Genomic DNA, 21,836 nt, shown 5'->3' on the forward strand with positions numbered 1-21,836 from the left:
AAATAGTTCCGCAATTCTGAGATGTTTTCAGCGTCATATAAATACTGTACAGATAAGGCGTTTGGACAGTTTTCATAATCATTTGTTTTATAGAAGCAAATTTGATCGCATTAGCATCAGCACACAAACAATTAATGTAAGCCGGATCTTGCCGGATTCTGTTGCAGAAAATGTCAGTTATTCGTGTTTTGCGAAAATAAATAATGGCACAGTGGCCTACCTAAATAATATTTGTATTTTCAAAATGACAGTCAAGCATATTTACATTTTTTTTAAACGAAAAAACGTGTTGGGCAGTAGCGTCGCTACAAGTAGTGATGCTACTAGATTAACTACATTTCTCAATACCATCGCTACTTTCTAAATCAAATAGCTTTTCAGTAGCGAAGCAGTTTTTTTAGTCAAGTAGCACAGTAGTGTCCACACAAGCTACATTTACCGATCGCAAATCAATAAGTGACTGCACCGATATTCACGGAGTTGTGAAGCCGGTGTCTGGCCGAGTGAGGTAAATCCATATGATGGTGAGAATGACGATTTCTTCTTCTTCCTGTATTACTGTGGTCGACAACAAACGTTTTGGTGTTTTACTGCCAGGTTTTGCTTTGGTCGGTGATGTCGCCAACCAATTAGGCTAACATGAGAAATTTGCTTAATGGAAAGATGACTGAGGGAGAGGAGCTTATATATATAAATAGTTCACTGAAGTAAAGGCCAAAATATACTTTGGTAATTACTATTAGTTCACGATAGTTACTAATGTAGCATTATGTAGTGTAATTCATTAATGAAGAATTGTAATATATATACAATATAATGCGTATTCCTAAATATTTTCCTTTACGATAAATTACTATAGTATTTTAAATGTGTAACACCTGTTTTTGTTGGATTTTTTGCTCTTGCTGTTATTTACTATAATTTGTTTCTGTTTAGTACAGCATATTTTTCGCAGTAAATAATTGAACTGAACAATCATGCCTGATATGTTTCATTGACAGTTTTATTGATCCCCAAGAAATGATTGACTTGCATTTAAGTTGCTTTGATTTAAAAATGAAAATGGCAAAAATAGCTTAGATGCATCTAAACTTGCAGCACGGTGGCGCAGTTAGGGAGTGCTGTCGCCTTACAACAAGCAGTGTTGCCAGATTGGGCTGTTTTGAATTTATTTTTGCGGGTAAAAAAATAACATAGGCAGGTAGTGAAAATTTGGGCGGTTTTGCAACGGCGTGCCCGCCAGCCCCGGTCTGCCCTCATACACCTGTTTTGATCTTTAAAGAGATGACATAGCCCCCGTTCTTTGCATACATATGCTTAGAACTGTGTAGAAGCGCTTGTGGTCTCCCTCACCGACACGACACCCCCCCCCCCCCCCCTTATAGTCTATAGATTGTTGGGCATCACTTTTTGATTTACAGCGGATTTTCCAACAGCTTTTGGGCTGGAATCAGTCAGCAACATCTGGCAACACTGACAACAAGAAGGTCGCTGGTTTGAGCCCCGGCTGGGTCAGTTAGCATTTCTGTGTGAAGTTTGCTTGTTCTCCCCGTGTTGGCGTGGGTTTTCCCCGGGTGCTACAGTTTCCCCCACAGTCCAAAGACATGTGGTATAGGTGAATTGAATAAGCTAAATTGGCCATAGTGTATGTATGTGTGGTTGTGAATGCTTGAGTTTATGGGTGTTTCCCAGTGCTGGGTTGTGACTGGAATGGCATTCGCTGCGTAAAACAAATGCTGGATAAGTTGGTGGGTCATTGCGCTGTGGCAACCCCTGGTAAATAAAGGGATTAAGATGAAAAGAAAATGAATGAATGAATGAATATAGCTAAGCTACTTTTGCCAATGAGCTTTTATCTTAGCTTGCAACATTTCCCAGAGGGTAGCTTGTAGTGTAGTTAAGCTACATTTTAAGTAAAGTAGCTAATAGCTTAGCTCACTACATTTTTCAAGTACCTTGCCCAACACTGTTTAAAGCCATAAGTAAACCTGACAATAAGCCTAATCAAAAGAGATCTTGAGAAGATGAAACTGCATCTCTGGATCAGGATAGAGGAGACAAAAGCAAGCAAGACAACCAGAAAACATGACGGAAGAGGGAACTGGGCTCTTCTTGAATATTCGACAGAGTGAGTCATTTATTTATTTATTTTTTCACTTGGAAGTGAACTAAATAGTGATGTTTCATAAGATTTATGTTTGTAGCTACTTGTTTTTATCCATGAATGACCCATAAGGTTATATGGCACAAATTAATTAAAGATTGCATTATATATATTAGTTAAAGTTAGTTAATGCCTTTACTAACATGAACAAACAATGAACTATGCATTCTTACATAGTACACAATAATCCAATGACAGGTAATGAAAATAAAGCTGTTCATTGTTAGTTCGTGTTAACTTACAGTGCATTAACTAATGTTGGCATGCAATAATTTGTATTTTAATAATGTATTACTAAGTGTTGAACTATGATTAATAAATGCTGTAGAAGTATTGTTCATAATTAGTTTCTGTAAGTAAATGCATTAAGTAATGAATCCCTATTGTAAAGTGTGACTATTTTTTGTATTTATTATTACATATTACATTTTAAAAATCTTATTTTAATATAATTTACTTTAAACTGTTTTCTGTGAACACAATCACTCCTTAATATTTTGCTAATTTAACTATTTCTGTATTTTCAATAAGTTTTGAAAGAATTATGGATATGCACAAACCTGCAAAAACAGCTAAATCTTTTAAAATCACAGACTAGAAGACAAACAGTGTGAAGGCTATTTATTCGGTTACATGTATGAATTTGTATGCATTGATAGCTTGAGTAAATCTTTGGATAGAGAAATTGCGTAAGAATTCTTTCTTTTTAATCTTCCAACGGGCAAACTCCTTAGCATCCCTTTGTCCATTCCTGAGGAAAATATTCAGCCCTAAAAAAATGACGAAACATGGAGTAATGCTAAAGTAAAGAACTGGATGTTTTGTTGCTGAGGAAGAAACTGAGTTTAGTAGTTTACAGCAGGGTGCCGCTAAGGAGTGTAAATAATTGATATGATCCCGATAGACTGCGGACGGAACTTCCACGTACATCTGTAGACTGCAGAAGAAAAAAACTTTCAGTTTTCTAGTTAAAATAAAGTGCTATTTGTTAAAAGAATAAACTACCTGTAATTAGACACTTTATTATATTTACAGATTTTTTTTAAACCATATCGCAATATAGATAGACTTACAGTGCATCTGGAAAGTATTGATAGTGCTTCACTTTTTCCACATTTGTTACAGCCTTATTCCAAAATGGATTAAATTAATTTATTTCCTCAAAATTTTTTTAAATTGTTGCAAATTCATTTAAAATAAAAAAAACTGAAAAATCACATGTAAATAAGTATTCACAGCCTTTGTTCAATACTTTGTTGATGGACCTTTGGCAGCACAGCACAACCTTTGGGAATTTTTGCCCATTCCTCTTTGCAGTACCTCTCAAGCTCTATCAGGTTGGATGGGAAGCGACGGTGTACAGCCATTTTCAGATCTCTCCAGAGATGTTCAATAGGATTTCGGTCTGAGCTCTGGCTGGGCCACTCAAGGACATTCACCGAGTTGTTGTGAAGACTTTCCATTGATATTTTGGCGGTGTGCTTTGAGTCATTGTCCTGCTGGAAGATGAACCGTTGCCTCAGTCTGAAGTCAAGAGCACTCTGAAACAGGTTTTCATTCAGGACATCTCTGTACATTGCTGCATTCATCTTTCCCTCTATCCTGACTAGTCTTCCAGTTCCTACTGCTGAAAAACATCCCCACAGCATGATGATGCCACCACCATGCTTCACTGTAGGGATGGTATTAGCCTGGGGATGAGCGGTGCCTGGTTTTCTCCAAACATAACGCCTGGCATTCCCTCCAAAGAGTTTAATTTTAGTCTCATCAGAGCAGAGAATATGATTGAGGGATTGCTGCACAAATGTCCTTCTGTAAGGTTCTCCTCTCTCCACAGAAGAATGCTGTAGCTCAGACAGGGTGATCATCGGGTTATTGATCACCTCCCTGACTAAGGCCCTTCTCCCCCGATCACTCAGCTTAGATGGCCAGCCGAGTCTTGGTGGTTCCAAACATCTTCCGCTTATGGATGATGGAGGCCACTGTGTTCATTGGAACTTTCAGAGCAGCAGAAATTTTTCTGTGACCTTTCCCAACCTCGAGACAATCCTGTCTTGGAGGTCTACAGACAATTCCTTTGTCTTCATGTTTGGTTTATGCTTTGACATGCACTTTCAACCCTGGGACCTTATATAGACAGGTGTATGCCTTTTCAAATCATGTCCAACTAACTGAACTTGCCACAGGTGAACTTCAAATAAGCTGCTGAAACATCTCAAGAATGATCTGTGGAAACAGAATGTACCTTAGCTCAATTTAGAGCTTCACTGTAAAGTGAATACTTATGTGGTGATTTTTTTTTTTTATTTTTTTTTTTTTTTTTAGGTTTTTTATTTTTAATAAATTTGCAACACTTTCAAAAAATCTTTTTTCACATTGTCCTTATGGGGTATTGTGTGTAGAATTTTGAGAAATAAATGAATTTAATCCATTTTGGAATAAGGCTGTAACATAAACAGGAAAAAGTGAAGCGCTATGAATACTTTCCGGATGCACTGTATAAACACACAATATAAAAATATTGCGACAAAGTCAAGACAACGGATATGTTTATGTTGCTTTAACTTCTTTTAATAAGTTAATAAGGTTTCCAATTATTTTCTTAGCTATATAAATTCTTAATATTTTTAGTTGGTTTGATTGATGCAAGTTGAGATGACTGGAAAAGTTGATTCACATTTGTTTCAACTAAAACAGTTGAAGCCAGCAAGAATATAAACAAACAAATGAATATTTTTAATTACAAGCTTTAAAGGGTTCGTTCACTCTATATGCAATCATATAGACAAAAGCTATAGCATGCTTGCTTGATGCGTGAGAACCATCGAGAACCAGCTCATTTTTGTGAGCAAATACAATTGAGCTTCTGATTATCTTTGCTAATCAATGTTTAAATGTGAACAAAAGGCTAAATTAAATATGTTTATCAATTAAAATGATCATGTCTCCGAAGACTTGGATTAAACCACAGTCTAGAGTGAACATCCTTTCAATTGAGGTACAGAAATTTGATTAAAAATACATTAATTTGTGTTCTGAAAATGAACAAAAGTCTCATAGCTTTGCATTAGCGTAAGAGTGAGTCAATGATGACAGAATGTTCGTATTTTAGCCAACTAAGCCTTTAAAGCTCAGCTAATTAAAACAAAAAGAGAGTGAATAAACGCACGTCCCATTTCTGTGTTTCTCTCTCCCTCCAGCGCAGTCTGGAGAACTGTAACCATATTGTTTCTGACAGAACAAGAGCTCTCTCTTTGAGCGAACAGTGGATTGAAAAAGGAAAGAGGAAGTTCTGCTGTGTGTAGCATGTAATTAACTCTTAATGGAGACTAGACAGAATCTGAAATGCTGTTTGAGATTTGGGTTATCCTCCTAGATGCTACACAGCAGCAGGGGCCGTCCCATGTTCATACTAGAATCAGAGGAGCGTCTCTGTTATGACAGCGGGCAGATTGCTTTTATTAATTATGCCTTCATTCATCGCTCACTAATGCAGACTGATTGTTATGGCCAAAACAAAAGGCTCATTAAGCAGGTGCTTTTTTGATCAACTTTTTGCATTTTGGCCCAAGCCGGTGATGCACTATTGTTTTTAAAGTCTGTGTGTGTCCACGATTTTTGTGTGTGGATGACAAAATGAGGCAGAAGACCCTAGTCCATTATCGTCCATTTTACCGAGCCACCAGTCATTAGCAGTGACTATTGTTGATTTATTTTTTGCTAGAGAGAGAGAGCGAGAGAGAGAGAGCACTCTTTACCTTCACGAGCAAGGTTATTTTAAGTAATCCACAACTTTCTGCCTGTGCTTCACTGACTAAAGAGTTAGTTCAACTGAGAATAAAAAACCTGACATTATTTATGCACTTTCATGTCCTTCAAAACCCATTCGAAGCTTTCACAAAAGGAGAATTTTTGATTAATTGTACTGGCAATTATTTGACATGCAGTTGCAATAAATAGAAAAGGTTTCCAATATCTTCTGCCGTATTGAAACTCTTCTGAAACCATATAGACACATTAGTGAGTCAGTCAGTGTGTTTTCTGAACTGGATTAACCAAATTTAATGGAAAGATGTTGAAAAGTGAGGGATAGTTCACACAAAAATAAAAAAGTCACTATTTTCTCTCCCTTCATGTGTTATAAACTAGGGATCCAACAATACAGTTAGCCTACGGTTCAATACATACCTCGGTTTTTAACATGCTTTTTTCTTCTTTTTTTCCATAATATTTTTATTTTCGTTTTCAGTTTGTACACATTGAAATATAACATTTTACAAAAAAAATTTCACAACAATAACCTTGTTGCATTTACAAATTATACAAAATATATATATATTAAAAACAAAACAACAAACAAACAAAACAAAAAAATAAAAGTAAAACTGCTCTTTTTGTCGTTAATTGTAATGTATTTAAACATGATAATTATAATCATACTGTGTACTAGGTACAGTAAGTATATTTTGAAGAATGTATCAATACAGAACTGTAAGACTGGAACTGCATTGTCCACCAAAAATAATTCATCAACTTCTTCAGTTAATTCCACTTCTTTGATATAACTAATCAAAGGACGCCATATGTTTTCAAATACACACTGTTTAGCTTTTAATATATGTTATTTTTTTCTAATGGCAGGCTTGACAACATTTGTCTTATCCATTGGGTAGCGTTTGGTCTTTGCATCTTTTGGCATAAAGCAAGCTGAGGTCTATAAATACTTGTTCACTTCTACTATAATTTGAGTGCCCTGGGTATAAGCCCAGCAAAAAAAGCTTTGGGTCGAGGAGGATTTGTTTTGAAATGATCTTTTCACTTATGACTCTTACCTCTTCCCAAAATAATTTAATCTTTGTGCACTGCCAAATACAGTGAAACAAGGTTCCTCTAGCTTCCAAACATTTTGTACAAATATCTGGTATGTTTTAACTGATGTTACATGTGTCCGCATTATCATTATCCATTTATATTGTATAAGTTTAAGACATGAATTTATAGACATAGTGTGAGCCGTAGAGCAGGCTTCTTCCCAATCTTCATCCAAAACTCCAGACTGTAAATCTTCCTTCCATGCATTACAATATGAATTTTCGGGTGAGTTCATTGTCAGCAAACCATAAAACTCTGATATGATAGCTTTTCTCAGATTATCTTTTATCATCATGTTTTCTAAAAATAAATATGGGGGTCTATTAAGAACATAATCTTGATTTGCTTTAACAAAACTTCTTAATTGAAGATATTTGAAGAAAAATCATGCTAAAACGTTTTTGTTGTTTTTTTTGGTTCAGTTCAGTTCTGATGGCTTGACACATGTGTTTTGTTTTGTTTTTTCTATGCTTAGGCAATAGGAACAGTAATGGCTTAAGGAGAAACATTTTTTTTAAACGATTTATTGCAATACTCCTTTATTTAACACTGAAATCTCACAGCTACTGGTAGCCTATGTACAAACTGGGGAACATAAATTCCTACATTTTGTAAATAAACATACATGTGAAGTTAATAAACATAAATTGACCATTTCAAATAAACAGATTTGTCCTACAGTAAACATAAGTAAACCATTTTAATTATCTCTGTGCTGAAAAAAGTGCGAGACGGTAGTCGATAACACGGATCGAGTGCTTTTATAAGATGACAAAAGCTTGCATCTCCAGTCACTGAAAACAGCTGCAAATCTTTAGCAATGAACACCCTCACTGCCTTTGTTATTTTTATGAGTCTCTCGGAACCAGTTGCATCTGTTTGCTGGAAGGATTCAGCGAGGGATTTTTGTTTTTTGGAGGACTTTACTACCTTCTCTGCTATCCTGCCTTCAGACAGTGATATTGCTGGGTGATGGCACCGCAGATGTTGGAAGTGTTTCCGTTTGAGTAGGCTTTACGTGTAAAACAATGCTTGCACACAGTCATTTTTTGTTTACCGTTTTTTTCTTTCATTGGCATTATACTCCACAGCAAAACCAAAATGTCCTCACACCGCAGATTTGAAAGATGCCGGCGCTTCCTCGTACTGTTGCCTTACTTCACCGCCGCTTGCCATGTTAAAGTGTGGAATGATGGTTAAGCGCCCCCTAACTTTAGAGCATAGTGATTGAATATTTACTCGTGGGGAGGAGTTTCCTCATCTCAGCTCGTAGACTTAAAAGCACACACAAACAGTCAATTCGGAGAGAAATAAAACGCACATACATTATTTAAACGTAAAACCGAAAAAAAAAACACAATTCACAAGTGCATGTTGAACTGGGGATGCAGTACCAAACGGTTCAATAATATATTGAGAATTGTGGCAATCCTATTCCAAACCTTTATGAGTTGAACAGAAAAGAAGATATTTTGAAACAAGCTGATAACCTATAACCATTTACTTCCTCAATAATTGTTTTTCCTATATTGTTGTGTTTTATACATCACCTCTCATCAGGTTAACAACAGGATCAAGTTGGCTTGACTTCAGCATTTAGAATTGACATTGGCCGTCAGCTGGAACTGAAAAGAGTACACTGATTGGTTATTTAGCAACAAATCAGAGTGCTGGAACAAAAACTGAAGTGATGTACCAAAGTAAACAAACATTCTCAAATATTTGCAAACAGTATGAATTATTAGATTATTACATACATTTGCATGAGCGAATCCATCTGTGGTCAGTGACAAGTACAAGTGACAAGTGTGGAATGAGAACACAGACTACTTCCCCCTGCACCCCTCTCACCCATTTGCTGTGTTCACATGCAGCGTTTTAATCCAGACGAGACCAGACGCAATGTGGCAACAGTTGGTTGGGTGTCAGCTTGGTGTGTCCCAGCCTCAAGTAATATACGAATTAAATGTTTTTAAATAAAGTCAGTTTCCCTCAGAGATTCATTCATATAAACTTGCCCCAATTGCATCGCAAATTGTTTGGTATCTTAAACTATTTGAATAATCACGTATTTGGCTGAGTGGATCAGTAGATATAAAGCTGATGTATTATGCACGACAACAAGCCGACTGGCTTCTCTCTTAGACTCGCACAAGAAGGACCTTAAAAATCGCAGACATGTATACAACATAAATACGCATGAGAAAATGGTAACATATTTGAGATTGATCAAAAATGTACATGGCACCCTCTAGTGAATTTGTGAAAACAAAAACTGCAACCAGACATGGTCCAGGGTACATATTTTTAGGTTCTCAAAAATGTAGTCCTGGGCACATATTTCCAATGACCCTGGGTTGATTTTAAACCGACTCACGGTTCACTGTTACCTCCCTTTTTGGGAGTTTTGAAATATTCATATGGGTTATTTGGTAGTGCTTTTAGTGTACTTTTCCATATTTTTTAAGCTTGGATACCACCATAATTCATTGTAATCACATGAAAATGACAAAAACACTAAACTCTAAAAAAGGCAGAAGTGCATGCAGGTTTTGGAGAGTCTGAGGGTGAATAATTGATGACAGATTTTTATCTTCAGTTGAACTGTTCCACTAAAGCCATTCTGATCTGATAATCCAAAACACATGTATTTGTTTACTGAACAGAAGGTACTTTAATACCGTAACCTTCACCAAACAAGCCTTTGCAATCCAGGGCCAAACTGTTAACAAGCATGGGCTAAATCTGGCTTTTGAAATAGTTTACACTCGTTTCTTTGAGTCATCTGTGAGAGACACCTTCGGCTCGCTGCTTTGGGCTGCCATGCAGCAGATGTTTCCAGTGCGCAAGGTCTTAATCACATTGCTTCATATCCATCTGTCATGCTCTACATCTCCTCCTTTGGACCCAGAGTTCATCTGGATGAATCACTAGCTTGTACTAAACTAATCAGCCTCTAGCAATTAGATACAGTGGATGATAACTATGCACCAAGTACTGTAAAACTCGCCAGTCACGAGAGTGTGTTGGTTTAAAGGGACAGTACAGCTAAAATAGGATGTGCGTTTTTTTTTTTCTTCTCACCCTCATTTTGTATGACAACTGAATAACTTTCTACCACATATTTGCATACATATATTGTAGACAGATGTACATTATTTTATTATCTCAACCAAAGCCTTGAAAAATATGCAATTAATGATTTTGTTTTTGATCACATTTGTATTATATTATATTGTATATATTATTTATATATATATATATATATATATATATATATATATATATATATATATATATATATATATATATATATATGTAAAAAAATGTATATGTGTATATATTTATATATATATATATATATATATATATATATATATATATATATATATATATATATATATATATATATATATATCTATATATATATATATATATATATATATATAATATATTTATTTATTTATTTTTATTATTTTTTTATATTATATTATATTATATTATATTATATTATATTATATATTATATTATATTATATATTATATTATATTATATTATATTATATTATATTATATTATATTATATTATATTATATTATATTATATTATATTATATTATATTATATTATATTAAAGCCAGTGTGTGTGTGCAGAGAGAATTAGAGTCCATGAAAAAGAAAGAGTGTTTTTCATAGATAATGAAAGGTATTTTAGTAGGAAATTGTTTGTCATTTTCTTTTTGTCATTTTTCTTTGTTCTTTGTGGGTTTTAGTTCTTTTGCTTTCAGGTTGTAAAGACCTTTGAAAAGAAGTTTAATAATTGGGAGAATTGATATGAGACTATAAAGCAGACCTGGAACTACTGAACTTCACAGACATGCACTTACTGGAAATAACAGCTTCAACCAATCAGAATCAAGCCTTGTTATTTAAATAAAGTACAGTGTGAAAAGTATTTCTCCATTTGAGATGCACAAAAGAAGTCATAAAACAGTATTATTGAGTAAATGATGACAAAATGGTCAAGCCATGTCATGTCACTTTCATTCTTATTGAGCTTTATGCAATGTAGATTGTGTCAAGCATTACAAGGATCAACAGGCAAATAAGAAAAACTAGATAATATAAGTTATTTACTTCAATTCACATTTATGTGTATAGTGCTTTTATAGATACAAATCACTTCAAAGCAGCTAAACAGAAAAAAGCATGATTCTACTTTAGAAATAAAGTGGTTATTATGGGCTCTATTTTAACGATCTAGAGGTAAAGTCTAAAGTGCATGCACAAAAGCATTAAAGGTATGTCCGAATCCATTTTTTGCTATTTTAATGATGGAAAAATGGTGCATGGTCTAACAGGGTTGCGCTTATTCTCTTAATGATTTATAGGTGTGTTTTGAGCATAACATGCATCAAACCAACCAGAGTCTCATCTCCCATTCCCTTTAGGAGTCAATTGTGTCACGCCATGTCGTATTCGCCATTTAAATGGCGGACTTTATAAGTGGAAAAATTGAACGCTACACTAGCAAGAAAACAGTTAAACAGACCATCTGTGATCGAGACTCCTCAATTGGGCCTCTTTACTTTCTCTTTACTTTACTTTTACTCTTTACTTTACTCCTTTACTTTTGTGGAGTAAGGAAATGGTGTTGTACGCTCTCCACTGAAGACATCCATTAGCCTACATATTTAATTTCATTTGTTAAGCGCAAAGATTTGTTTCAAAACTATTTCTAAATTCAGTTCTAATTTCCAGCAAATGAATAAATGAACAAAAATAATGAAGTGTGGTCAAAAAACTCATATCCAAACAGACGTCCTATTCTTATGCTCCATTTGGTGACGTCTCCAAAAACCCAACAGGTGGACAAATCTAAACTTGTTTTTATTAAAACAAATATGAATATGCATTTAATAAATAATACTGCTAATAATATTACACAAATGCAAATTGTCATGAATAAACTGAAAAAGCCCCCCTAGATGAGGCATGGAGGCAGTGTTTTTGATATTTATGTAGAAAATAATAGTTTTTATAACATTTTAATTGTTTATTTTTCTTCATATGTGAAGATATTTGTGTATTGCTGTACATCCTGTGTGTGTTAAACAATGTGTAAGTGTTTGGACCTGCATAGGTGCATAACTAACCGCTCTGCGCTGGACTTTAGACCAGCTTTTAGTTGGTCAGTGGTGCGATCAATTTCAGTTCCTCAAAATAGCAACGCGCCAACAATGTGCCTTAACATACCTCCTTTTCAGACTGGCACACTCATGAGTCCGCAACATGGCACAAATGGATTTGCTATTTCAACAACATGTCACAAAACGTGAAAATTATAGTCTGAAAATAGCAACAAATTGCGCCCAACACATCTTGTACCTTATTTCACCAAGTGTATGATAGGGCCCTAGAAGTTACTATGGCAAATTAATGTCCATATTGCAGAAATTCTGTGATAACACTGTCATGTAATACTGCAGGTAATAATGGCATTCAAACTATCAACATCCAAAAATTTGGATCCAAAACTGGAGCTGGCATGATCTCCAGTTACCCCAGGGTGGGTATCCCAAGGTAGAAGCAGAAAATGTGACTGCTGTTCATAACATTTCAATCAAAGATAAGCTGTTTTTGCTTTGATATGGCTGCAGTTTGAAGTCAACAAATACATGATGTGAACGTTTAAAAAGAAATACGTCTTTATTTTAATTTGGACTGTGTGTTTGAACATTTTAAGAAAGACTTTTCCAGATTATAGTGTGATAAAAGATTAGGTTCACAGAAGCCATCATAAGCCTTTGTAAGTAAGTAGTGGTATTTTAGCATCAATAGGGAACGTAATAGGTAGGCTAGTCAGTATAGAGAAGATTAAATTGAGGTGATACGATCATGTCTCCTTGACCTGGCAACAACTTTTCAGCTGCGTTCTGGATGAACTATAACTTGTTTATTGAAGATGCTGAACAACCAGCTAATAGAGCATTACAATAATTGAGTCATAAGGTCATGAATGCAGGAACTGAGCTATTCAGCATCAGAAACCGACAACATGTTCTGTAGCTTGGAAATGTTTCTAAAGTGGAAGGTGGCTGTTTTTGTAGCATGCAATATGATTTTCAGGAGTCAAGTTGCTGTCAGATAAATCACCCAGGTCTCTAGCTGCGGCCCAAATGGCACACTATACACTATGCACTTATGCACTATGTACTTATGCACTTACACACTCAACAGCATAGTATATGTATGTAGTGTCGTCCCAAATGGAACACTAATGTTTTTTGCTTAGCGGAAATTCCAAACCGTTTCCCTGATGACGTTTGACGGTTGCCAAATTAGTGAAATAAATGACTTAAGTACCAAATAATACCTGCCATGAGTACAACCGCATTTACCATTGGGAGGCGCTATACTCACTTTCGTAGGAGAATACTGCTGTCACAATCCAAAATAAATAACGTTATCCAACATGTGCGCCCGATAGCTCCACCCTTTCCGCTACGTGAGCAAAGCAGCGGTCGTTGAGTGCGTGAAGTGTCCATCACTACACACTTCATTTTACCGGTCGAATGAGTGCATTATCCAGGTAATTAAAGTGCTCTTACTATTTTTAGAGTTTTCAGTGTGAACGCACTACTATTTATACTACAAAATGGCATAGAATAGTGCATAAGTATTCGATTTGGGATGCACCTAAAGAAACAGTATATCTAACTACATACAAATGATATCCCAAAAGCTTTTATTTACAGGTTTTCAGTCCAAAGAGTAATATCGATAACACTTTACATTAACAGTACATGAATAATGATGTGTTCATATGTAAACTAAACATTACTTTATTATGAATTAATGATGGGTTCATGCATGCGCTAATCATGAATTAACTTTAACTACAACATGAGTCACATGTGTTCATCTGTGAATAACGGCTACATTAAATACATGTTAGTACATGCTTGTTTGTTAATTTATGTATTATTAATGATGTATGTTTGTTATTAAAATGTATTATTTGTTAGTTTATGCTTAATTTATTCATCATGAACTCATGTTAATGTATAATTATATCATGACTTTACTTGGAGGGGCACACCATCATTAACCCATTATTAACTACTCATCAACTCTCAATGCCCGTCCGTCTAGTGCGTTTACACTGAATAACAACAGAAAAGTGTTCAGTCAGCATCAACATGTACAGTTTCAACACAGGAGTTCATGAGTAGTTAAGGTTGAGTTCATAGCGATGTGCCCCTCCAAGTAAAGTCTTGACTAGGCCCACACGGAATCTGTGCGTGCAGAATTTCGCAGATTTTCCGCAGAATTCTGCAGATTTTTAGCCCATCATTAATTCTGTTTATTTACTTGAGGAAATATGTGTAAATCTATATTTATTCAGTTTATAAATTAATTACAGTAATATTATTGACTAATATGAAAATGTTTATCTGATTTATGTACAATGCGGTTTGTACAGTAATATTTTCTGTCTTTTAGTAGATATATTATATGAGAGACTTGCTTTGTTTACCAAATAAAGTGAATCTAATTGGATTTGCATTTTAAACATTAAATAAAAGTTAAAAATATATTATTTTTAATTTCACATATTAAGGTTTTAGTTATGATACTCCCAAAATAATTCCGCAGAAATCCACAGATTTTTACCAAAATTCTCAGCAGAAATAGCAAAAAAACATCCGCAGATTCCGTCTGGCCCTAGTCATGACATAATTATACATTAACAGCTCATGAGTTCATGTTGATTAGCTTAAGCTTAAATGTTAATTAACACATTAATTAACAAAATGTACTAACAAGTCATTAAGGTAACAGTTATTCACACATGAACTCATATGACTCACGTTGTAGTTAAAGTTCATGATTAGCGCACAGCTTAACTCAACATTAATTCATAATAAAGTAATATTTAATTTATATATTAAAACTTCATTATTCATGTACTGTTATTTATCTTACAAAATGATATTTAAAAGAAGAAAAAAAAGACTTTTATGGCTGTAACGCACTCTATTAACTTAGATAATTTAGAAATTCTTCCTGGTATATAGCTATTCAAATATATAGCTATTACCAAGGGGCAGCGTTTAAATTGAAAACAGCAGGGGGGCTAAGACAGATCCTTGTGGCACTCCGTACTTTAATGCTGTTAATTTCGAACTCCCCAGTTTAAATAAACATTATTTACTCCTTATTTTTCTCTCAGAGGAGCTTGACTATCTTCGTTCTGCTTATACAGTCCCGCGGCGTGAGGAAACTGTGACACATTTTGGCATTTTCACGGTTTGTAAGCTCACCTTTCTCTCATTGCCTGTCTATCTATAGATCTCCTCCTGTCTATTTGTCTCTCTTTCTCAATTCCAACAAAATCCTGTGCCATATTTCTGGCTCCGGCTGCATTTTTTTGTTGTTGTTGCCATCTCTAGGGGCCATTTAACAGAAAAGTGTGAATGTTTTTATGGCTGGCTGCATCTGTGTACTAAAGCGAGATAATGAAAAAGGTGAGTAGCGTTTAATGGTGCGGTTCTCCCTGTCAATCACCAGCTCATTGTGTTGAAAATGACAATGTGGGTGGACATCCTGAACTATTCCCAATTTAATCACTGTGATTTCCAGGACGTAATTGCTCTGGATGTCTTCATACTCACGGAACAAGGTATTCAATGTTCAGTAGGACAGAAATATCACAAAAGAGATCTGTGTTCGGTTTCAATTCTTTCCCCTACGTTACATGCAGTGCAAATTGATGAAGTTCTACACATTATACATTTCTCAAAAATGCTTTAATCTGTTCTCATATTTGCCAATTCAAAAATCTTAAAGAATTATCTGATTTGTTAATCACATGGGATTATACAGTATATATTTTATAATGTAATGATTGATTACTTGAAAGTACATGGGCTTACATACATTTATATATTACATGTAAATTAATAGATTTATTTGTAGAAATTATCATCCAGAATTATCACTTTTTTAAATTGACAGTCTTTTATTGTACTATTTTTGAGCATTCGGTTTACCACGAGATAATGTATAGAATTATGAATAAAACATATATTTTATGTATAATTTATAATCTAAAAAAATAATGTTTGTTTTTATCGGCACTGTATTTTTTTAACTCGCATGTGTGTTTTGATTGTAATATTTCTGAGTAGACTGTAAACACATGGGTTAGTACATACGTATATTTTTAATGTATACAATTATGAATAAAATATATTTCTATGAATAATTTATTATTTAACATAGGAAAAAAACATTATTTATGAAATTGCCACTGTCTTTTTCATATATGTGAAATAAGTAAATGCGCAAACCTGGAGATAAATATAAAATAATGCCACCAATATATTTTTTTAAAATAATAATTTCTTATTTACTTCATAATTATAGTTATGGTATTATTCTGTTGATTTCTTTTATTTATTTATTTATTGCTTACTTGGATTTCTCCTCCTGAATATACCATTAACCACATGGGTTATACATATTTATACATATATTTATAATGTATGAAATTCTGAATAAAGTATATGTCCATGTATAAATTGTTATCAGAAAACTATGACTTTATTAAATTGGCACTATGTATTAAATATGCACTATTAAATTGGCACAGTGTGGAGTACTTTAAAATGCATGAACCTGAAGAGAAATGTAAAATCTTCGTCAAAAAAAATATTCATATGTCCAATTTAATAAATATGATGATGTCAAAATTATTTTATTTTATTTTATTTTATTTTATTTTATTTTATTTTATTTTATTTTATTTTATTTTATACCCCTAAATATTTCCTTGGTTTGTCATTACTAAGCAAAGTCTGCTCTTCTTATCAGATTCTCATGGGATGGACCTGTTTGCAGTGGCGGTGCATGAGTTTGGCCATGCCATTGGGCTCGCACACACCTCTGCCATTGAGTCCATCATGCGCCCTTATTACCAGGGTCCAGTGGGTGACCCACTCAAGTACAACCTTGCATATGAAGACAAGGTCCGCGTCTGGCAGCTGTACGGTGAGCAAATCTGCCCCATTCCTCCTGTTTCTCACAGTTTGCTGAACTCGAGCTTTGCACAAATGCTCAAATATTTGTTCTGCAAGCACATAAAAAATAAAAACCCTAAAACTAAAATATTCTATACTATACTTTTATGACTAATAAATGCAATTTATATTTTGCTACATCACTTTTGTCCAATAAAATGACATTTCAATTTTGCTACATCTTTTTTTATGTCTGATAAATACAATTTATATTTTGTTACTTCACTTTTATGTCCGATATAATGTCATTTTAATTTTCCTACATCACTTTTATGTCTGATAATTACAATTTATATTTTGCTGTCACTTATGTCTAATAAAATGACATTTTAATTTTGCTACGTCATGTTTTTAGCTAATAAATACAATTCTAAATTTGCTACATTAGTTTTATGTCTGATAAAATGACATTTTAATTTTGCTACATCACTTTTATGTCCAAAAAATACAATTTATATTTTGCTACTGTATGTTACTTTTATGTCCGATAAAATGACATTTTATATTTTGCTACTTCACTTTGATGTCCAATAAATACAATTTATATTTTGCTACGTCACTTTTATGTCCAATACAATGTCATTTTAATTTTCCTACATCCCTTTTATGTCTGATAAATACAATTTATATTTTGCTACATCACCTTTATGTCCAATATAACGTATTTTAATTTTCCTACATCCCTTTTATGTCTGATAATTACCATTTATATTTTGCTACTATACATCATTTATGTCCAATAAAATTACATTTAAATTTTTCTACGTCACTTTTATGTCCAGTAAATACTATTTATATTTTGCTATGTCGCTTTTATGTCTGATAAAATGACATTTTAATTTTACTACGTCACTTTTATGTCCAAGAAATAAAATGTGAATTTTTCTAAGGTGGAAAGTGAGCAGTTAATACGTTTTTAATTGTTATTTATTGTTTATTTACTATCTTTTATTTATTTTAATTGATTGGCACAGTGAAGTCACAGTGATAATTTTACCAAACCTTGTCGGGTTAAAGCAAGTTTACAATAGCACCATCGCAGTAAGGAATTATATCAAATCCAAACATCAAAACATCATTACTGACCAGCTGAATGAAGAAAGAATTTTGAGCATATTCAGAGAAAACTTTACCTTAAATAAACACAAGCAATTGTAGTGTCCATTGTCCAAACTCAAAAACAGATCAGGTGTTTTCTTAAACCGGCCTTTCTGCAAACAGAATAAGGAGACAACTACTATCTCAATTATGTTAATGTTTCTATTTTTTTCATAAAGAGCATCTTAAACAACATAAAAATTGTGCACAAATGCCAACTCGAGTGTATTTATACGATTTGTTTAGTAATTTTTAATAAATTACTTATAAATAAATATAAATATTTTTTTATCAGTTAATTTTTCTCTCTGTATTAATGCTTTGTTATGTACTTCGTCACATTTTTTTATGTTCTTAACTAAACAGGATATAACACATACACTTTGTTGTAAATATAGTTTAATAAACGTATTCTGAAATATTGTCACAAATAACGTTGGTTTAAAAAAATCACACCCTTCTCAATACATGTCGTTTAAATAAACTAATATTTGAATATTCCTTTTGAATTTTCTGAAATATTGGACTGGAATATTTGTGAAAGTGCTGAGCGCAGGGAGTCTGTCTGAGCTTCTGTTCTCTGTTGATTTGGAATTGCCGGAGAAGTGAAAAGTGACAAGTAGAGACAACTTGACGCCACAGTGTTTCTGTAAGACGTACAGACAGAGAGGAGCTGTAATCTGTCAGCAGTAAACACACAAGGATAATATGAAGATTGAGTGGTGTCTGCTTGTAGCACTGCCATGCTATGCTTGTTGTGGTGCCGTTCACTTTTTAAAAACTTGTAAAACCAAAAATATGCTTGCCAATTTTACTTTCATAGAACTTCCTTGCAATTCATAATTTGTGATTTGCTGGCGTGTTCTGAGTGCTCAGATATGAATTATGCAGGCAGGGTTTGTTGTCAATGCAATGCTTTTTAGATTTTATAACATATTCAGTAAATATTTAATCATGTCATATTAATATTTAGAATAGAATTATAATCGAATTTCATTTGGAGGCAAATGTATTATAGTGGATGAAACAATCATTTGCTTTAACTGTTGAATCAAATTAATGTCAAAATCAAGCTAAACACGTTGTCATGACTAGGCCCACACGAAATCTGCACGTGCAAAATTCCGCAGATTTTTAGCCCATCATTGATTCTGTTACTAGGTCGCTAGTGATCGTAACATTACCATTAATACATCCATTATTCATTCATTCATTTTCTTTTCGGCTTAGTCCCTTTATTAACCAAAGGTCGTTACAGCGGAATGAACCGCCAACTTATCCAGCACATGTTCTACACAGCGGATGCCCTTCCAACTGCAACCCATCACTGGGAAAAATCCATATACTCTCATTCACACTACAGACAATTTAGTTTACCCATTCACCTATACCTATACATGTCTTTGGACCTGCGGGGGAAACCGGAGCACCCAGATGAAACCCACGTGAACGCGGAGAGAATATGCAAACTCCACACAGAAATGCCAACTGACCCAGCCGAGGCTCGAACCAGCGACCCTCTTGCTGTGAGGCGAGAGCACTAACCACTGCGCCACCCCTATATTATTATATTATATTATATTATATTATATTATATTATATTATATTATATTCACTATATTTAGTATGAATTATTTAATAATTAAATAATATAATTAATATATAATTATTATATAGTTATATATTATATTTAATATTAATATAACGATAATAATTAATAATTTAGTCTAAATAAATTATTATTATTATTAATGTGTTTTCCTAAACATTATTAATATTGTCATATATTTTAATATATTATCAAAAACAGTAAAAGGATGTAGATCCAGTGGGTGAAAAGTATGTAGGTGCTCCAACAAATTCATAATATATATTTTAATCATAATAAAGACGATATTATACATTCTTATAATATATTCAGCTTTTGATTTCTTTATTTGATTTCATTTATTTATCTGGCTGTATCTATAGTAAAAAGGTTCATTTGCTGCCTTAAACATAGAAATATAATTCAACTGATCGACATGATTCACTGAATGAATCATTTAAATGTTATATTAAACTGACTGCAAAAGTTCAATCTTGACTTCACTTTAAAAATAGACTTGAAATTGTATGAAATATTATGACTTAACTCTACTTAAATCAAGGTGGGAAAAGTGTGATTTTGTCCTGTGTTGTTTCAGAAAGGGCACATGCATTGCTTTAGCATTGTGACTGGCATGTGAAAGTGCTTCAGCAGTTCTCCGCTCATACTAACATTACCTAGTTTTTAGCTGAAGTGCTCATTGTAATTGTCAGTGATTGGCACTGCATGCCCCCTCCGCCGACTGCCCTTTTGTGTGATCCCAGCAGGCAAATAACAGGCCCAAATGAGGGGAGCAGAGAGGAGAAGTGATTGGGTTTGTATAGGGGCACTATTGATTTAATTACATGGCTGTGTTGAGCCAGGCTGGGAGCACCGGGATTAATTGGTCGTCTCCATGATTTGGACCCCCGCTAATCAACATGCAGAATGACGCACGCCGATGCAAACACACATGGTGGGAAGGAAAGAGACTGAGAGATGGTTAGGGGAAGAAGAATCAAAATGTGCTTCAAAACGAGGCATAAATCCAGCAGCTCTGGAGTAGATGAACACTGGAAAGACACAGCAGGGGAATAGGGTAAAAAAAAGGTCTCACTTTATATTACGTGGCTTGGAAGTGAAGCAGTCAGTCATGTTTACATTATTTTGTAAATTGATTTCCACTTTAATGAAAATATATTAAACAGACTCGATTGATGTAACTATTTAAAAGATAAGGGCATGTATTACTATCAATTTTAGAGCTACGGCGCCGCCATCTTGGAATGTCGTTGTGTCTGACATCCCGGGGTTTGTTCCGCTACCACAGCTAAACAGATACAGTGGAAGTAAAGCACTGAACATGGAGACTAAACAGCCTAATTTAACACGATGTGTGGAGCTGGTGCAAATACAAGCTTCAGATGTGTGTCTAATATATACAAATATATTTATTCTATTTTTCCTTTTTTCCCTTTTAATTACGGATTGTACTGTAGCTTATAGTCTAGTTAAAGTTGAATTAATCACTGCGGTACGTCTGTTCAAAACGCAATAAATGTGTTTAGTGTCTAACATGGGTTCATTTCCATTAGTATGAGCAGACATATGGGTGTTGGGGTGTGTGTGTGGTTCTACAAACAAGTAGAAACAAAGAATAAGTAATCAACATTCACTCACATTATACTAATACAATAAACAATAGTTGAAATGAACAGTAACAATAGTTAGAAAGACATTAGATAATATTTAGAAGTACTATTCTTCACTTTATAAAGCTTATTCATCAGTTTCTCAACTTTGGTCTGACCAGGGATCGAACCCGCGGTTTAATAATGACGTCACACTGTATAGCATGTGCGTTAGCATGACTATGCATTTCTAATGTGAATTTTCAAACCAAAAACCTTTTTTTTATATTTTGCTTACTGAAATGCAGTATTACTTTGAAATTAATTCTAACTCTTAAAAAAAGGCTTTAAAAACAACTGAAATTTGTAAATTATATAATCTTTTTCTTTAGTGTTGTATATAGCCCTTCTGTTTGTTTTT

General features: G+C 33.9%; 1 protein-coding gene across 1 annotated transcript in view; it reads left to right on the plus strand.

The window, feature by feature from the left end:
- Window positions 1-21,836, plus strand: part of mmp17a (matrix metallopeptidase 17a) — a 166,074-nt gene that overhangs the window by 115,242 nt on the left and 28,996 nt on the right. The window contains exon 5 of the mRNA XM_056446307.1: window positions 16,914-17,090. Coding sequence (XP_056302282.1) covers window positions 16,914-17,090 — 177 coding nt within the window. The remainder of the gene's footprint in view (window positions 1-16,913; window positions 17,091-21,836) is intronic.

Source organism: Danio aesculapii, chromosome 21 (genome assembly GCF_903798145.1).
Source record: "Danio aesculapii chromosome 21, fDanAes4.1, whole genome shotgun sequence".
NCBI classification, from domain to species: domain Eukaryota; kingdom Metazoa; phylum Chordata; class Actinopteri; order Cypriniformes; family Danionidae; genus Danio; species Danio aesculapii.